At 36.2% G+C, this 19,693-nt stretch overlaps 1 protein-coding gene across 1 annotated transcript in view; it reads right to left on the bottom strand.

Moving 5' to 3' along the window:
• Positions 1 to 12,880, bottom strand: part of LOC145694357 (uncharacterized) — a gene marked incomplete at its 5' end in the record, with an annotated part of 56,286 nt that extends 43,406 nt beyond the window's left edge. The window contains 5 exon segments of the mRNA XM_081770498.1: positions 4,041 to 4,177; positions 5,731 to 5,972; positions 7,653 to 7,676; positions 9,185 to 9,353; positions 12,845 to 12,880. Of these exon segments, the coding sequence (XP_081626624.1) occupies positions 4,041 to 4,177; positions 5,731 to 5,972; positions 7,653 to 7,676; positions 9,185 to 9,353; positions 12,845 to 12,880 (608 nt within the window).
• Between the last annotated feature and the right edge of the window lie 6,813 nt (positions 12,881 to 19,693).

Raw genomic sequence — 19,693 nt, 5'->3', positions numbered from 1 at the left:
AGGCGTCCCAAAAGCCTTTTTTCGGGACAGTTAATTCTTCCATTGAAATCTGGGACTGTCCCGGAAAACCGGGACGTCTGGCAACCCTATTCTGGCCAATTGTTTTGACAATGACATCTCGGAAACCACAAGCACTAGAAACATGTCGCTTTCACTGATCGATTGTGAATTTTATGTAGATTGTCCAGTTCTAATTGAATATTGAAAACATGACCGTTTTTTCTTTATTACATTTCTTCGAAGTACATTGGAAATGTTGAAATTTTAAAAAGTAAAGCATAATATCCTACAAGTTATACATTCCAACACGACAAAATTGTATACACGGTTAGTGTATCTCTCCGGCGTTTGTTTCAAGGCCAAATGATAATGAAAACCGAAGGATAACCATTTCTCCAGTCTAAAATGAATCTTTATTGTTTGGAGTGTTTTGCCTAATGAACACCATGGACATATATCACTGACATTGTATTTAATTGTGTGTGTAATGTATTTGCTTACTACATATTGCATGCAAGAAGAAAGAAAACACTCATCATAAAATGAATTATTGTGCTGCCAAAATGTCTTGAGCCATGGCAAAAATGGGAACTAAAGCTCACACCCTCACACACCCTCGCGTTGAACCAATAAGGGTTCAGCTGTTGCTAAGCGAGAGAAAGCGAGTGGAATTCCTTCACCTAATAGCTGCGCTTGCAATGGAAGACTAGGGATCAAGTGAATATGGTATATGTATAGAAACTCCAACCGGAAGTAGGCTCAAATCTTGCAAACGGTGCGAGACATTGGAAAAATAATCGGAAATGTCTCCCCTTAATGATACCCCTTCCCGATTTTTTAAAATCAAGTCCTTCATTGCGTCTGTAAAGAGAAATGTACAGATGTGAGGAATGACAAGGAGATTGAAACTCATATATGAATTGCGCTGTATAGAGAGTGCACATTCAGCTAGTATTTTAATAAAACAATTACAAATTTCAAAATGAAAGAACTAGTTTGAGTACTTATTTAAACGATGTTTGTAAAGGGCTCTCTCTTAACTCAACTTTAGACTCACTCATTTCTTACTTTCTGATGTCACTTAAATAGAGATGCAAAAAAGCCGGCTTTTTTGAATCGATGGTTTTTTTCACATAAAAAGCCGGCTTTTTAGGGGAAAAAAACGAGAATTTTAGAAATTTTGGCTTTTTTCATTTTCATGATTTTTCTATCTAAATAGCTTTCTTATAGTATATTCTATAGTTAGATAAGAATTCCATGACCTAAATGCCATATTTCGCTCTAAAATTCACCAGCAAGATGGATGGAGCACATGTTTTACGAATTAAAGCTAACGTGAAGAATGTAGTATTTGACGACAATTTTAGAGGCTATTTAACTTTATTTTAACTTTTGAGTTATCGACATTTTTTTTCTTCTCGGGATCATTTCAGTTTGTCATCCGTGTTTCATTTCTAAGAGCTTAGTACTCTAGCTTCTAGCGCAAAAGTTAAACGTTTCTCTATATATCCGTCAAAGCGTACGTTTTTCAACATATCCGTCAAACCGTACTTCCATATTTCTGTTATATTGTAGCTGTGCAACGATTTAGCAATAATTTTTCGGATACAACCTTGAATACTATTTAATAATCAGTAGCGGATTTAGAAAAGTAATTTGGGAGGGGTCTCTCTGATTGTTTCGTTTTCTAAAATATCCTAATTTTATTTGGGAGGAGCTTGAAGCTTATGAGTACAAGCGTAACTAATATTTCGTTTCGTTTATATATTATCAATAATCTTCCGGATACAACCTTGAAGATCATTTTATATTGAGAAATAGTTGCGGATTTAGAAAAGTATTTTGGGAGTTTTTTTCTTACTATTGTTTAGTTTTTCTAAACATTCGTAATTTTTATTTGACGGGAGCTTAAAGTTTATGAGTAAAGGCACAACTAATAGATATTTCGTTTGTTTTAGACATTCCGTAATTTTGGAGAACAGGCTTCAATCCGAAAGACCGCCACAGGTTTCAGACCCTAACCTTCGCAAAACAGTCACTACTGGTAATTAGTAATAACGATTTAAAAACAATAAGAAAGGAAGTCGGCCAACTCACAGTACACGTACTATTTCTACTTCACAGATGGAATGAAGAAAAGCTTTGTCAGAATGGTCGAATGCTGGGTTGAATCCCGGACTTCCCGATAGAAGCGCAAAAGCTCCACTCAGTCATGTTTGTTGTGCAGTTGTATTTATCTTAACTTAAATATATTCCGTAGGGTTTTTTTTTTTTTTTTTTTTTTTTGGGTGGTGGTGTGGTGAGTTCCATAAAGATATGAAGGGTGTTAGCCAAGAACATGGTAACTAACAAGTTTTCAATTGCTGAGTTATGCAGCACCAGATAGACAGCAACGCATACCGCTTCGTTTAATCCTTCATGTATAGTCTTATGTGAAAAATCAGCTTTCCGACTTTGAAAATGGATTGTGCAGCAGAAAATTTCTAATTTCTTAAAATAGTAAAATTGTGGGTTACCATGTTCTTACCTCACACCCTTCATATGTTGAATCCCTCTTGTTAAAAATACAGAAAACTTGAGGACTGAGTAAACCGTGATGGTGCGTATATAAAACTGTAGAATTTCAAGAATATATAAAACCAAAAGCTCTAGATTTGCAGCCTTTAAGTGTATCATGTAAATCTAAGTATTTTTCTTATGTTTTATTTTAATTTTATTTTGTTCCAAAAAGAGGGTATGGAATATTTTGAAAAATGCTACATAGAATTTTGCTAGTTATTTGCGTATTTTTTAAAAGAAGTATTTACTTTCAGGGTTGGGTGGTTTACACCAGCTGTTATTTTAAATAAACAACTGGTTTAAACCAAAAAAATAAATAAAAAGAACGAAAAATGCGAATCGTGTGAACTTCATGGTGACGTTTCCACACATCAAACCATCTGCATTAGTTTTATCTCCTTTTCACCTTTTAATCAAGGTGTCCCATGTTCAATTTTCGGTCGAACCACAACCCTTTTTCCATGCGTAAACAAAGTAGCGGTTCGGATGTAACTTTAAGCGAAAGTCTTCTCCTTGATAACCTCGGTATTACGTATGGATGTTACGCCTGAACATACGAAACGAGACCAAATTGTATATTTCTGCATGCCTGAATGCCTGTTGTTTTATAAAGAAGCCAAGGTTGCTTAAATATACTGATAGAAATTGGGAAAATTTATCGATTGCCTACGTAGCTTCCAACATTAGCTTGGACTGGACTTTCAATGATATGTACTTACTAAATTTGTAATTTAAAACCTCAGTTTAAGCGTACTGATTATGATACGTTGACCTTTAAATTTTACATGCAAAGGAATAACAGGATTTTTCCGTTATTGTTTTACATTTAAGAGTAATGACGGGATTTTCCCGATGGCTAGGGCGGGAGTTTCCCAATTTAAGAAATTTACTGACCGGACTTCTTTAAGCTTATGTGACCTCTTCCAGTATAACCTCGTTGTTGCATAATAACACCAAGGCGAAACAAACTTATTTCTTTCAATATGTAATATAAATACATAAAGCAAAATATCTAAACTCAAAAAAACCTGGTTTAGACCAAAAAAGCCTAGTTTAAACTCCCCCCTAAAAACGGGTTTTTGGCATTTTTAAAAACAACCATGGTTCTTGCCAACCCTGCTTACTTTTGTATGTAGGAGGTTAAAAAAATCTTATTATATACATTGGTTAATCCTTTGGAATTCATAATGTAAATATGTTGAGAAGTAAAACTGTGTGAAATATCTTTTCGAAATTCATGGTTTATTTTCGAGGTTTTATATTATTATCGGCATCAACCACTAATTAAATGACTTTTTGTGTTATAGAGAAGCAAAACTAAATCTGGTTTATCAATTTAAAGCAGAATTTTGAAAAAAGCCCAAAATTTCCCAAGCAAAAAAGCGAAGCAGGAAAAACAGTTTTTTTTTTTCCAAAAAAGACGGTTTTTTTCCGAGCCCTTGCATCTCTACACTTAAAGTATTGACACAACTCCAACTTACCTTTGTCGGCACAGTTTAGGAGATCGATATATCCTCGATATTGAGTTAACCATATCGGCAACGACATCCCAATTTGGCGTGTGTCCCGGTGACAGAACCATTAAGTTTAGTGGTAGCTCTAACAACACCTGCACTGTCTGCAAAGCAAACAAACAAGAAGTCACATGAAAATCATTATAAAACATTAATGTACTCTTATAACATTAAATTACTTCCTGAAAATAATCTACTTCATTCTGAAAATAACGTGGATTTTTAAAGAGAAAAATCAAATGCTAAGCAATGAGAAATACAGGCAACGAAGTTCAAGCCTTAAAAATCGGCCATCAATGTTCTTTCTTTATTTGATAATGAACCGTCATTTTCAAGTCCAAGGATGTGCTCTATGATAAACCCCAATATCAATCATGTATCTATTTCTCATCCTTTCCTAATTTCCTTGTGAAAATGTAGAGTGATCAATCAAGTGATGAACACATAGACAGTGCTTTACCTGTAGGGGAGAAACCCAGAACTGTTTCTTCCCTGGCACTTACTTAATTACTAATTTCCCAGGCTGGGAAGAATATTTTCCACTCATCTAAAAAAATTTCTTTTCAATTCTCATAGATTTTTAGCAACACAACATTTCTCAAGAGCTGTTGTATTGGGGACGTTATCTTTAATTTGTTGTACATGAACCACAATACAGTGTTTAATCAGGAGTACTACACCATATTTTAGGATTTAATAAACTGCAAGAAACAACAAAAGGAAAACATATCTGAGAGATATCATAAATAATTGTGAGCCCATGGGACTTTCTAAAACAGTACTACAAAAACGACTTGTTGCCATTTGTACAGATTAGGCAGGTGACATGCAAGGGGAAATAAACTGTGCTATGTTGTCGGTGCACAAGCAATTAGGTATTCACGCATTTGCTTTTCCATCGCATGAGTCACAAACATTGCTGCAAAACCAGCACGTGCTCACATGTATACATAGTTTCAAAATACTGTATCATTAAGTATTTCAATGGATGTTATTTTTTTTCCCTACACTTAATTAAATTTCAACATGTCTTATTACATTTAAATGAAGAAAATGCACACCTGCACAATTTATCCCGATTGCGGAGGTTCGCTTGGGGCTTAAACCCGACACCTTTGGTTTAGTGTTTCCGAAGATACTCATTGGACTTGGAAAATTTTTAGCTCAAAACAGCCATAATCAATGCGCTTATTCTTTCTGGAATGGGGTGTACATTTTTAGTCGCAATAACTTCAAATATTTCTCGAAGACTAAACAATTAGTCAAACATATTCAAGTTATATGTACACTCATGTCCAAAACTATTGTCGCATGTCTATAAATATGTTGTTGTAGGAATATAATTTAATAACGAATTCGCCCGGTAATTCTTATGTTAGTATGTGTATAATCGGCAAAAGACACGTAGGTGGAAAATTTCATGTATATTTAATAACCTTTTGTTTTACTCATTCTAATTTTCGAATTTATAATTCTTTTCCTATGAAATTTACCACAAATATATATTTCATGATTATACACATAGTATCAGTATTAAAAGTACCCTGCAAAATCATTATCAAATTATATTCTTACAAGAAAATAGTTATAGATATGCGACAACCATTTTGAACATGAGTGTACGTCTCAAACCTTTCAGTTTCATTTTTCAGCATACCTGAAGCAAAACCCAATCTTCGTGTATCATCCATTCAGGCATGTTCTTCTGTTCCGGCGGTGGTTTAATAAGGGTTGGTGGCTTGAGACCGGGAAGAGTAATAGGGGGACGAGTGATCCCTCTGTACTTCTGCAGTCTAGCGTCTCGGCGCATCTTAAGCAGAGCTGGAGATGGACGATCGAATAAGGAACGAGGAGCATACACCGTGGTATCCTCCTTCTTCACCATCTTGGGGCGACGTCCTACAACGAATACACAACAAAACTGCAATACTATTCCTCCTGAATTCAATATTATTCTATTGTTACATTTTAAACTTAATATCACTTACAAATTCACGTGCCACATTACATGAATTATATATGAAGATTTAGCTATCATACTACCTGACATAATACAGTCAATATTTACTCAATAGATGTCAGTATTAGATTAATATATAGAATTTATTGTACTACATGAGCATCACGTTTAATTTATTTATAAATAACTGAAGTCATTTTTGAATATGACTGCTGCTACTGTCAGCTTCGCTTATTCTTAGTAGTTCACCCACTTCCAAACGTTTCCCACATTTTACTATCAAGCTTTCTTCCGTACGATCGCAATTTATAATATATATATATATATATATATATATATATATATATATATATATATATATATATATATATATATATATATATATATATATATATATATATATATATATACAGTGGCGGATCCAAGATATGATCAAGGGAGGGGCTAAACCATAATTTGCCGTTTTATCCAGTGTAAAGCAGAATTGAAGCCCATTTTATCCAGTGTAAACCTGAGCGTCAAGGGGAGGGCTATAGCCCCGTAGCCCCCCCTGTATATATATATATATACACATTAGAAATATTGGCGGGTCAAGTTCATTTAAATCCTTAACACATATTATTATTATTTTAAAAGAATGAGCTACATTTCTATCTAAATACTGACCCTAATCCGAAAACGCATCTAATTCGCTGTAGGAAGTAACTACCTTCCGAAAAACGTTTATTTTTAATACTAACTAAAAATAATCCTTCACGCAAATATACAAGATCTGCCTGAAAGTACGGAGACTAAATACATTCTATTTGATAAAATCTTTGAATACACGTAGTATGCTTCAAAAGAAGAACTTTGCACATCGACACAGCGAGCCCAGCGATTTTTCCACCGTTTGTAGGTGTCTCGGAAGTATTTTTCTTAAATCTCGTTGAGCACCTTCATTGCAGTTCTTTGGACGTCTTCTGTGGTATTTTTCATTCTTGGAAACATGGAGAGAGGTCGGGGTTGTATGGTGGCTGAGGAAGTGTAATTATTGCTTTTTCGGTCAAAATCTCGTCACGCATTTGCCAGTGTTCAGTTACAATGTCATGAACTTGAGTCTTCGGAATCCCTAACTCTTCTATAATTATACAGACGCTTACAATGCCGATCGGTATTCAATGAAGTACGCACACAATTAACATTAACGTTCGTCACCGTCATCGACGGGTACCTAGACAGTTCAACATGGTCGTCATCTCGGAAGTTGGTAAAGGCTTTGTGTCATCTGCACAATGCATCATTACCGTATGCTGCGTTGATCATATCGAACGTCTCGGTTGTTTCCTCAGTTTAAGGCAAAACTTCGTCGTGTATTGCTGCTCCAACGTTCGCTCCATTGTTGTTGCCGTTAAGCAGTGACTAAATAGAGGTACACCCTCGAGCCTGTCCACTCGCTTTAACTACTCCAAGTCAAGTAAGGTCTACCGCGTTGCGAAGCTGGAAGTTTTCCCACCTTTCTCCGCTACCAATTTCCCTTTACGCGCACATGCGCGCAACGCCACGACTTGTCTCCTTACTTTCAGGACCAGAGCCTTTATATATTCTTAATACACAAACTAAAGTAAAAGAATACTTACCTATATGATACCCGTTTCCTACAACTGAAAAAGAAAAAACATATCAATTATTAGTAGCTACACTTTAATATGCTTTAATACAGAAATAAACTGCATGTACTAACAAATTACCTCATACATAAAAATGATTTTTTTTTACCCTTTGTTTTCTTTAACATCTTGTGATGTGATTATGAGGAAAACTACGCATCACATATATTAGTCCTTCTTCTAAATCACTGGTGTATTGTTATGTTCAAATAGCTGCTTCAACCAGAAGGAAACTGAAGAACAGAGAAAAAGCTGAAACGTCGGACAATATATTAGATCACACTGTCATCTGTAAGTAGATGGAATTTATCGAAGATAAAATTAATGGGACGGGTAGTGAGTGTGAAATAAGACAAAATGAAACGTGTATGAAGAAAATAATGTCCACTTAAGAATGTAAATGAGGCTGGACGACTCGCAACTATTCGAATTATGGGAAGTGTATGATGTTTTCGTGATGGATGTTGGAAAATCAAACTAGTGTCGAATATCGGAAAGGTTTCTACATCGGCATTTCTGAATATCAGTGTCCCGTTTTTCAAAGCATCAATTCTCATATCAGTGTGAAGTTCTACTTGCGAGTCCTTCAGCAAAAGATTTTAGAGCGGATCAGGAGAGCTTTTACGGTTTCAGAGTTCAAATATAAATAAATGAAAATCTATTGAATAGAACACATTTTAAAATTTAACATAGGGCACATGGTGGCTTAGTGATACAAAGCTTACCTCTAGTATGTGGAGTCCGTGGTTCGATCCCTGGCCATGTTAGTTTGTGGTGGACAACGTGTCCATGGGTGTTCTTGGAAATACTCTTTTCTCCCACCTTCTCACTCTATTAATTCTTCCGTCCTCTTTCAGTTCCCAAAATTTAATGGGCATAATCGTTAGACGTTAAACTAAAAGATTTTATTTTCATTTTTCAATTTCTGCTTTAGCTTATAGAATATAATCGTGGAACATGAAACTCAGTAAAACTTTTACTTTACACCCTGGCAACCTCGATATAATTTCGTAAGTCCCGCTACCCCTACCCACTTTATCTCTTTTTGGTAAGAAGATGGGTATGACATTAGAGTGGCCTACCTACCCAAGTACCACTAGTTAGTCAACCATGCACTGTATCAACTTACAGACTCATCAAGCACAAAATAAAGGTAAAACAAAATAAGTGAGGAATAACACAATTACTTTACGATTAAAAACAATGATTACTATGTCTAAGTCAGAGATATCGTGCAGTATTGCCTAGGTAGATATCCCAGTACAAGTACAAATACACCTCCTGTAAGTTCTTCTATTACTAATTCCGAACGAATGGATTAATTTGAATCAGTTTTCTTGAAGCAAAGACAGAAATAATAATAAATAGTCAAGCTGACGAACAGTTGTGGGGAAACAGTATGCGAATTACTTCGTAATAGTATGGATAAAGATTCAATTGAAATTATCTTTCTCCATAAACTATTTAAAAAAAAAAAAAAAAAAAACTCCTTTTAATTTCACCTTCTTTTTCTGGTGGCGTAACTTCGACTTTCATCCGTTTGTGTTCCTTCTTGATATAGATCTGTGGCAACTGGGATTCGGACATGATAGTCTGTTCGTAGAGGAAACCAACGGAGTAATCGATGTAAATGTCGTTATCATCTTGAGGCGGCGTCGGAGGGCACCACATCTAAACAAGATTAGAAAAAGTATCCTTCAGATTCACTGATAAGTCCAACAATCATTGTCAAGACTTATTATTTATTGACCGCTTTTTTTACACAAATGATTCAACACAGATTACACCAAGTTTAAAGTCTTCGAAAATACTAAGTAATTAACAACTGATAATCAAGTAAATAAATACCAAATTATTTCTCAGCAGTAGTATCTCCAATGATTTTAATTTTTGGAGAAAGACTTCGACTAGAGCCAATTCTAGTCAATGTTAAGTCACACCTTTGCAATAATCCATCATTAGCAGCAGCAATTCAACAGGTTAAAATTAAATAGCGATATTACTTATTCTGATAGTAACAAGAAATGTTTCTTTTTGGTGTATGTGTACTCAGTGTAAATAACATCTTTCGCCCTTCTTGTTTTCAACAGGGGATACTTACACAATCTCTGTCCTCTAAACAGGCTGGGATGCTAGTGTCTTGAAAAGATAGCGATTATAGTACAGAGATATCCAAACTAGTTGAGGCGGGCTCTTGGACTGAATCGACCTTGACTCCCTGTGAGTACAACCTCATTGCGTGCAAGTGTGTTATGTTTGTAAAGTCACTATCTGGACAGATTTATACAGGGTGTTTCAAAACAACACCGACAACGTTTGGGAGGTGATTCCTGACACCAAAATAAGACGAAAAGTATAGACCAACCTGAGTGCACAAATGCTTCCTTTCAGAGTTGTAGGCTGCCGAAAACATAAACTTTAAAGATCCATAGCTCCCAATACTATGGGACCTGCCGTAGTCGGATCAAGACTTCACTTAGGAACTAATATGTGTGCTATCCAAAAATGCATGTTTCAGAATCCTGAGGTACTCACCAACTACCACTATAAAAACAGTTCCGGAAGTACAGCAGGATTCTGAAACGTGGATATTTGGAGAGGGCACATGCTAGTTCATAAGTGAAGTATTGAACCGACTACAGTAGGTCCTATAGTTTAGGAGCTATAGACCTTAAAAGTCCATTTTTTCATGTTTTCGGCAGACTATAACTCCGAAAGGAAGCATTTGTGCACCCAGGTTGGTCTATACCTTTTGTCTTATCTTGGTGTCAGGAATCACCTCCCAAACGATGTCGGTGTTGTTTTGAAACACCCTGTATATATATATCAGATATTCTAGAAATGACGTTTACGGATTAGTGAGCACTATTCTATAAGTGAAAATAAAGCAATAAATAAATAATTAATAAATACAATAATTGTGTACCTTTCGGGTCCTCGTCTAGACACGAGTTGCACTATGTGGTAACGTCGCAGATAATGAACCACAGAGTAGATCTACCAACTCCTCAAATACTTACATCAATTCTTTCCAGACAGCGTTAAAATCGATACACGTTAACATTAGCACCACTTACTTACTAGCGTAACAATCAATGTAACTGATGGACTCGAAGAGCAATGCTAATGGTTCTAAGTTAATATATGACGGTGCCACAAAGTGAAACTTTTGATTCTCTATAGCGGCTAAAGGAGGCCTCGGAGAGTATATAATATTTTCACTTTATTTTGACCTGAAGAATATCACTCAGTTGTGTCTGAGCGCCATTTTTAGAACACTCGAACGATATATTATTTTTAGCGCCATAAAACTTAGTTTTTGTCGATTCTCTCCGAAACTACAATCAGAATTTACCTTTAAGCATGCATTTTAAATACAATGCGACATATGGACTGAAACATGTTTTATTTAATTATATTTTTTGGAGTGTTTTATTTAAATACAAATTAAATTTTGAGAGTTGAAGGTAATTTTGGGCTGAACCTCATTAACCATACGACGTATTGTTACAATGAAGAGTTCATGGGGGTCTCCCTTTAATACGTGGCACAGTTCTCATTCAGCATCAATTTTTACGTTTACAAAATAATACATTTTCTCGAAAACTACGCATGAGCTCTACACTGACATAAATAATTTTGTTCTACTTAGTGAGATCAATTAATTAATAGATGTTTGATCTTTGGACAAGTTTTATTTTCGTTAAACGATAATATATTGTAGAATTAATGAAACAAATGGATAAAATAATAACACCTACTTGATTTTTACCCACTGATACTGATTTCTCATGTATGGTATCGATTCAACAGCTGAGCTTTCTTATTCTTAAATCTTTTATCTAAATAAAGTCGGTTCTTCTCTCTTCAATTTCGAGAGAACACGGTAGAGCGCTTACCTCGGGTCTCTGGTTCAATTTCAGACTTCATAAGTTTGTAGGAAATACCATCATATCCGTGGGTATTCTCAGGGTTCTCAAGATCCCACGTATATTCTCATTCATTCAGTTTTATTAATCGTCCGTCGCCTTTGGCTTGAAGGACCATAAATTTCATTTTAAGCTTTCACGAATATTACAGAAAGCTTAGTCAGGGTGTCTATTAAAATTCCAAAATGAAATTTCGTGACTTTTTCGTGACCTTTTCTTTATCAAATCATAAAATTTTCTAACATTTTCAAGAGCGAATTTGGGTGCGAATTAGGCTGAATTTTCATCCATGCGATACAAACGTATTTTGCTTGCCATTTGGTAGCGTCTAAAGCCGACCATAGACATTTTTGGTGGTGAATTTTGATGTTTTACAGAACAATTTTTGCAATCTGTACTTACATTTGCACAGTTAAAAAAATCGTGACCCAAAAGCTAAATTTCGAGATTTTCGTGACTTTCATGACCGTTTTCTGATTTCGTGACATTCGTGTCCGATCGACACCCTGTTAGTAATCCGGGGGGCGCGGTGGCTCAGTGGTAGAGCGTTCACCTCCGGTGCTTGGGGTCCCTAGTTCGATCCCAGCTCGCGCCGTGTGGACTTTGTGGTTGACAAACACCGTGCTCGTGGGTTTTCTCGGGGTACTCCCGTTTCCTCCCACTTTCTTCATTCCACCATTTCACTCATCTCTCATCATCACCGTCTCCTTTAGCCTAACCGGCATAACCGTGGGACGTAAAACTTAAAGATTTCATTTCATTTTTCCTGTTAGTAATCCGAAATTGAAATGAAATCCTGAAGTTTTACGTCCCCTATGCTAAAGGAGACGGTGATGATCAGAAATGAAGGCAATGGTGGAATGAATAGTGGGAGGAAACGGGAGAACCCCAAGAAAATCCATGCACACGGTGTTGGTCCACCACAAAGTTCACTTGGCGCTACATAGGATCAAACCAGAGACCCCATGCACCAGAGGTGAACGCTCTACCACTGAGTCACCGCGATTCCTAGTAATCTGAAATATTTTTGTTGCAAAACAAAGACAGGAACTAAGCTGATCTTAGAATATTTATTGTGATTACAAATTATTACTTGCATATTTTAGTATTTTTTATGTTACTTCCTGCTTATGCACACCTCAACTTTATTACTCACGTAAGTTTGACTCTCAATAACAGATTGTGAATATATTAAGGGATGCAAACAAAATAATTTAAAAAAAAAATACTTACTGGCATTTGCTCTTTAAATTTTTCTGACACCCACACCTGCAATAAATGAAGAAAAAATATATTAAATCACACGAGACATGGAAAACAAATTAAATTCCTTACTACCTACCCACAACACACTCTCAGATTGTAATCATCATTTAGACTTTAACTTTACACGCAAATCTTCAAATTGTATTAAATCTCCGCCTAACTAACGAAAGATGATAAATTCTCTCTCATGTCATAAAACAGAATTGGATAACTAAACGGAGACCGCGATGTGAAGTCTTAGACGAACACCATAATCATTATCAAGCCTTGATGTGTTGTCTCCTCAGATAGCTCGAAAATCATCCTGATCATGACAAAAATATGTGAAGCATCAGATACTGAATGGAGCATGATGTTATTAATTATATCGAATCTTTATCCTACTAAGAGAAAGATGATAACATGAAGACCATATAGAAAATCCATGTGTAGCAGTAACTCGAGTTATTACATTCGACCATTATCAATCTCATACTCACTTGAATGTCTCGCTGCTTATGAGTTGCAGGCGTACTGTACGTGATGGAATCTGAAGGGTTTCGTCGCCGTACGTAAATCTGTTAACACACATGTTGTCCTCTTCGCACATTACCACACTCCTACCGAACAGGTTTCTTACGAGTTTAAACTCAGGTGTGGCAAAATGCCGAATTTTGCCATTTTTACAAGAAATCGTAAATAAATTATATTTATTGTAAACACTGACTACATTTGCTATTTTATGGTCGTTTCTTAAAGTTTTGTTCACCTTTCTACCGGAAACAATTCACATTTCTAGTCGTTATCGTGTGGTGCAGCTCACTTGTCAGATAATGGAATTGAATGCTCCTGATCGAAGGGGATGTATCATACATAACGAAATATATATATATATATATATATATATATATATATATGAAGTATTGTTGTAGTTACTATGAATTCCGAGGTTGTGACATGGTTCATACAATTCTGTCACATCGGTAGATGCTTAACTTCCTTTTCAGGTTTCAAACGCATCTTAATGGACAGATGACGTAACCTGTGTATGGGCAACCTAAATAAAATGTTTATGATATGCAATCCGAAGTGAATTATGTCTTGTTTATCAAGTGACAAGGTCAGTTTACCTAATATGAACTGCGTTTTATTTATTTACGACCTGTGTGTGTGTATGCTTTTTTCAAAAGAAAATTCAGTTTTGAAATTTGGCCAGTGCAGCGCTGCGGTCGACATCCTATGTATGCGCGCTCTGTGCCTACATCTGTTGGCAAGCCACAGACGCCATTATGGAAACATCTGACTGTGTGTGACGTTTGTTTGTGAGTAGACAAAATACCTCCGCCGACTGTGAAATACGCGCTATGATTCGTTTTAAGGCGTGAAAGCGGGTGACATTCATCGCCACATTAGTGAAGTGTATGAAAATAATAATATATATATTTGGTCTAGGAATTAATTCGTGCGGGTGGACAAGAGATGGCGCAACGAACGGAGCGTCCCACAGTTCCGTGTATCCACACATGTGTTGCAAACCCCTGTCATCGCGTATCGTTCGTAATATCGGGCAGTGGATTAAAGCGTCAACAACACCAGTTTGTAGTTAAGTGAACATGGCGCAATTTGTGCCTGATAAAGTGTTTTTGCGGGGTGTCCTGCTGCATTACTTTAACATGCAGAAAAGTGCGACTGAAAGTCATCGTATTTTGGTGGAAGTGTATGGTGACCATGCTCTAGCTGAGCGAACGTGTCAGAAGTGGTTTGCACGGTTTACAAGTGGTGATTTCGGCTTGGCAGACCAAGAGCGAGCTGGACAGCCAAAAAAATTTCAAGACGAAGAATTGACAGCATTGCTCGAGCAGGATTCGTGTCAAACGCAGGAACAACTTGCAGCAGCATTAGGCGTTGATCAAACAACAGTCTCCAAACGCTTGAAAGCCATGGGAATGATTCAAAAGATGTCACATTGGGTTCCACATGAATTGAAAGACAGAGACGTTGAAAGACGAAAAACCATTTGCGAATTGCTGCTTCAACGACAGAGCAGAAAGGGGTTTCTGCATCGAATTATTACGGGTGATGAGAAGTGGATCCATTACGAGAACCCTAAACGAAAAAAGGCCTGGGTGAAACCAGGTGAACCAGGTCCATCACAACCAAAACGAGATATTCACTGTGCAAAGGTTATGCTGTGCATATGGTGGGATATGAAAGGTGTGGTGTACTATGAGCTGCTGCAACCGGGTGAAACTATGAATGGAGAACGTTATCGACGACAATTAATGCGTTTGAAGCAAGCTCTGGCCAGAACACGACCAGAATGGGAGAACAGACATGATAAACTTATTGTTCAACATGATAACGCTCGTCCACATGTCGTAAAACCGGTCAAAACCTATTTAGAAAATGTCGGATGGGAAGTTTTACCCCACCCGCCGTATTCACCAGACGTTTCTCCTTCGGACTACTACTTGTTCGATTGCATGAACAACGATTTGATTGGACAGCAGTTTACTTCTTCAGAAGATATCGAAACATGGGTCTCTGACTGGATCGCTTCCAAGGATGAGGACTTCTTTCGCCACGGAATCCGTACATTGCCTGACAGATGGGCGAAAGTGGTGGCTAGCGATGGACAATATTTTTCTTAAGGTATTTATGTATTTTGTGTTTGTACTACAGCTTCAATGTGTGCGTACCAACCGCACGAATTAATTCCTAGACCAAATACATAAGCGATAGAATGATACGGAAATGGGTTACAGCTGGATGGGAAGATGGCCACACGAATGTTCATGATGAGGAACGAAGTGCGTGCGTGATCTTCTATCATCAGTGGAGCCTTGATGCAAGTTGACAAAAAAGTGAAAAAGAACAGACCTTTAGGATTTCTACCGCCAATGACTATCACAGGTTCCTACATTTGAGGAAGCGTCTGGGTGATCAGCTGATCAGCGTTACGACGACAATGAAGAAGTAAAGCAGAAGACTTTTATAAGGATGATATTCAAAAGCTTGCTGTACGACACGATAAGTGCCTAAATATTGGTGAAAACTATGTAGAAAAGTAGATTAAAGTACAAGCTTTCATGTAACAATAATAAAATTGTTACGAAAAAGATACTTTTAAAAAAATTTAAAACGGTACTTATTTAAGAGAAACACGCCTCGTTTTATTTTTGACCGCGGTATTTGCTCACAGTATTCATTAGCGAACGTTTTCTGCAGTTTCATGTTAATGATACTAGCATTTGTATAATTTGAAACTTTCTTTATCATACTTTGTTTTGACGTGTTCTGGTTATTAATACTTTTAGTTCTACAAATTAATTACAGCTATTTACAATTCTTAATATAGATTTACGCATTTAATGTGAGCTTTTGGTAAATCACTGTCGCAATATAATGAAAATATTTAATTTTGAGATATAAACTGCCATTTTTAAAATTTATTTTGTCATTTTTCGGAGTTTTATTTTGCAACGACTACCGGTGTTTACTCATAAAGCGCACAGGCATATATAACGCTTTTTTGGGTTATCTGAAACGACCATAACCAACAGACTACAAGAGGAGACACTAACACGTTACTTCTTTTGTATGTCATTTCCAAACGAAAGGTATCAATAGAGACGCGATTTTTTGGTGACACGCGAAAACGCGAAATGTATCCGTTTTGTATGAAAATGTGTGTACCTAAAATATATATATATTTTTCACTATTTGTTAGGCCACATAACGCTCGCGATTCAACGCGAAATTCTGTCGAATTAGCAAAATTTGCAATAAGTCTCGATATTCCACGAAATTTACGCAAAAGTGATAATTTTTCGACGCTTTTACGATTTATTCATTAGTCATTACCATTTTTCTCCCTTGTGCATACTTGACCGTGAGTAAACGCTACTAGTTCGTCATTTGTCTACCACAATGAAATATGGAACCGCCGAATGTCTGGCGCCAGCCCTCCCTCGGTTTGTCTGTTTTCTTGATTACAACGAGTGTGGTCCCAGATTTGCCTCGTGTATTTCTGAACGGTGAAGCAACCGGTACAATGCCAAAAATCACAAAATGTTTCGATAGAGTACAATAATATAAAGATCATAGTTACTACGTTTTTGATGCACGTCAGAAAATATATTTTGTAATATTAGACTAGACTGGTGGTAATAAAGAACAAATTTAACACCAGAAAACATTGAAACAATACTTACGTGTTATCTGCATAAGTAAAACGTAAACACTAAAGTTATTTTCTTCTATTAATGTTCTCTGTTCTTTTTTTTAAATGATACTTGTATTCAATGAGGATGTTTAGTGCTATTTTTTTTAAAAAAAAATATTGTTTAATATAATCATGCATGAGCTTATGTCATGATGATTGAAGAGTGGAAATTAAGGTGAAATAAAATGTAACTAAAGCCTGTGACAAACATCTTGGGATTTCAGCTAAACGAATAAAACGCAAGCTCTGACGCGATGTTGCCGAGTGAGAAAGGGGTGTGGCTATGGCTTGGTTAAGCAGACGAACTCCAGCGTGATCAGTTGGCAGAGAGTGAACGTGTACAAAATAAACGTGGCAATACCGCAGCATTTAAAGGGAACTTGGAGCGCCGCCTTCGAGTGCCAAGAGGTTTGCCACGTCGTTTAATTGTACTTGCCAAGGAAAATAGTGTTCTTACATTGAATCACCAATTTTATCCCGCTTTACGCATATTTTTATAACGAAATCACGAATTCTTATTTACCACAAAATCGTGTCTCTAGGTATTGAGAATCATGTGTAATGCAACCATATGAAAATCCGTCAAAACATTTCTGGAACCTAATAATTGCAACACCATATCCAACAGGTTAGCTGGATAACCTTTAATGTTTCTTTTCAGCACCAAGAGTATACAAGACGGAATACCTGCAGTGAAGACCATGTTAGCCACCGGAGATCAGTTCGCTGTAATTATCGAAATAACTTTTTAACGAATTAACGGTTAATTTACGTTATTTTTTCAGTTTTTGCTCTATTTAATTAATGGATTCAAATAATCTGAATATAACATAATTAGACGAAAGACTGCGTTAATTATTTATTCTATGCTTTCGTTTGAAACAATAATCCTTTATTTAAACACTAGCTATTCTCTCTTTAAAGATAGGGTAGCATATATAAACAAACACATGATCGTTCCGTTAAAGACAGGTGTGATTTACTAACACATCTGGATGGAAATGATGGGTGTAGTTTTTAACACATTTGGACGGAAAGGACGCGTGTGGTTTATTAACACATCTGGACGGAAAGGATGGAAGTAGTTTATTAACACATCTGGACGGAGATGGCGGGTATGGTTTATTAGCAATTGGACGGGGATGACGGGCGTGGTTTATTAACACTGGACGATGACGGGTGTGGCTTATTAACACAACATCTGGAAGAAAAGGACGGGCGTAGTTTATTAACATAACATCTGGACGAGCTTCATTTGCATTTAATTTGCTAAGTAAGTCATTCACTTAATCAAATGCCTAGGATCACTTTTAGGGCGTCCATATTGCTGCTCATAAAGGGTCCGGACGGTTTTAACAAAATATTAGTCGTTGAATTAAGCTGATTTTGGATATATGTTGAACCGTCAACCGCGTACATGAAATCAACGTTGAATTCCCTTACCTTCTGCTCCGTTACTTATTGTTAATAAATATAATTACAAAATATACAAGGACATTGTCTTTAAGAAAAGGTAAATATGATACAACGATGCTTGTAGTAATCGCTCATTTGTCTTTGTTGTTACTTAACAAGCTCTCTCGTTTACATATATATATATATATATATATATATATATATATATATATATATATATATATATATATATATATATATATATATATATATATATATAAATAAAAAGAAAGTAAAAAGAGACCTCTTAGTGACTGAAAAGAAACATTACATTTGCCTTTCAATTTAGGTCTCTGTATATTCTCTCATGTAATTAGGGAAAACGAACAATGGGCTACCAAGGTCAGTGCATTTGCATAGTTTTCCCTTTTCATAGGGCATGGTGGCAGAAGACACACCAGAACGTCTTTGTTAACACAGCACAGTATATCATCTCGATCTGTGAACCCAACTACTGAACCAATAGGAATGGTAAAATGTGGAGTACTGTAACGAGACATTACACCAGTTGTTTCAAACTGATAATAGGGTTTCAGTATAGTGTAGACTCCTTATAAGATACTTCTACATACTATAACTTATTCAATGACTTTTGACAGGTATTGTTGAACAACTTCGAACTGAGAAAAGGATTGCTCTATTTTGTTGTTTAAGCTATCATTATATTCAATCCCATGCGTTAATACTTCAAACAAACATATAGTTATTAAATTTTATTATAAATAATCCATCTCTTGTTACAGTTTCGAATTAACATTAAGGAGTTGAATGATTGCGGAAGAGAACGTTAGGTTGGTTAACCTAACATCCTTGCCTGGGAGTCCAACAATAGTAACCACATTCGTCTTGTTTCGAGGTTTTTTTAAAGATATTTTTGAAGTAAAAGGTCCTTTTGTAGTTAACCTAGTACAACATTCTTGGGAAATGGTAAGTATTTTGGGCTCTCACTAACAGGGGCGGATTAAGCCTTTTGGGACTCTGCAGCTGATTATTTCAAGGGGGTCTTATGTTACGAATAATTCCAGCGCATTTTTTTTTCTGCCTCCTACAGATTCATAAGCTTACCGAAACTATGCTGTAATACTTTAATGTACTCCAAGTTTACCATAATTAGTTTAATTACGTTCATTATTAACAGTGAAATGCTCATATACTGT

Source organism: Thermobia domestica, chromosome 9, assembly GCF_964235325.1.
Source record: "Thermobia domestica chromosome 9, izTheDome1.hap1.1, whole genome shotgun sequence".
NCBI classification, from domain to species: domain Eukaryota; kingdom Metazoa; phylum Arthropoda; class Insecta; order Zygentoma; family Lepismatidae; genus Thermobia; species Thermobia domestica.
The sequence above is the reverse complement of the archived record's forward strand: the minus strand, read 5'-3'. Positions and strand labels throughout refer to the sequence as shown.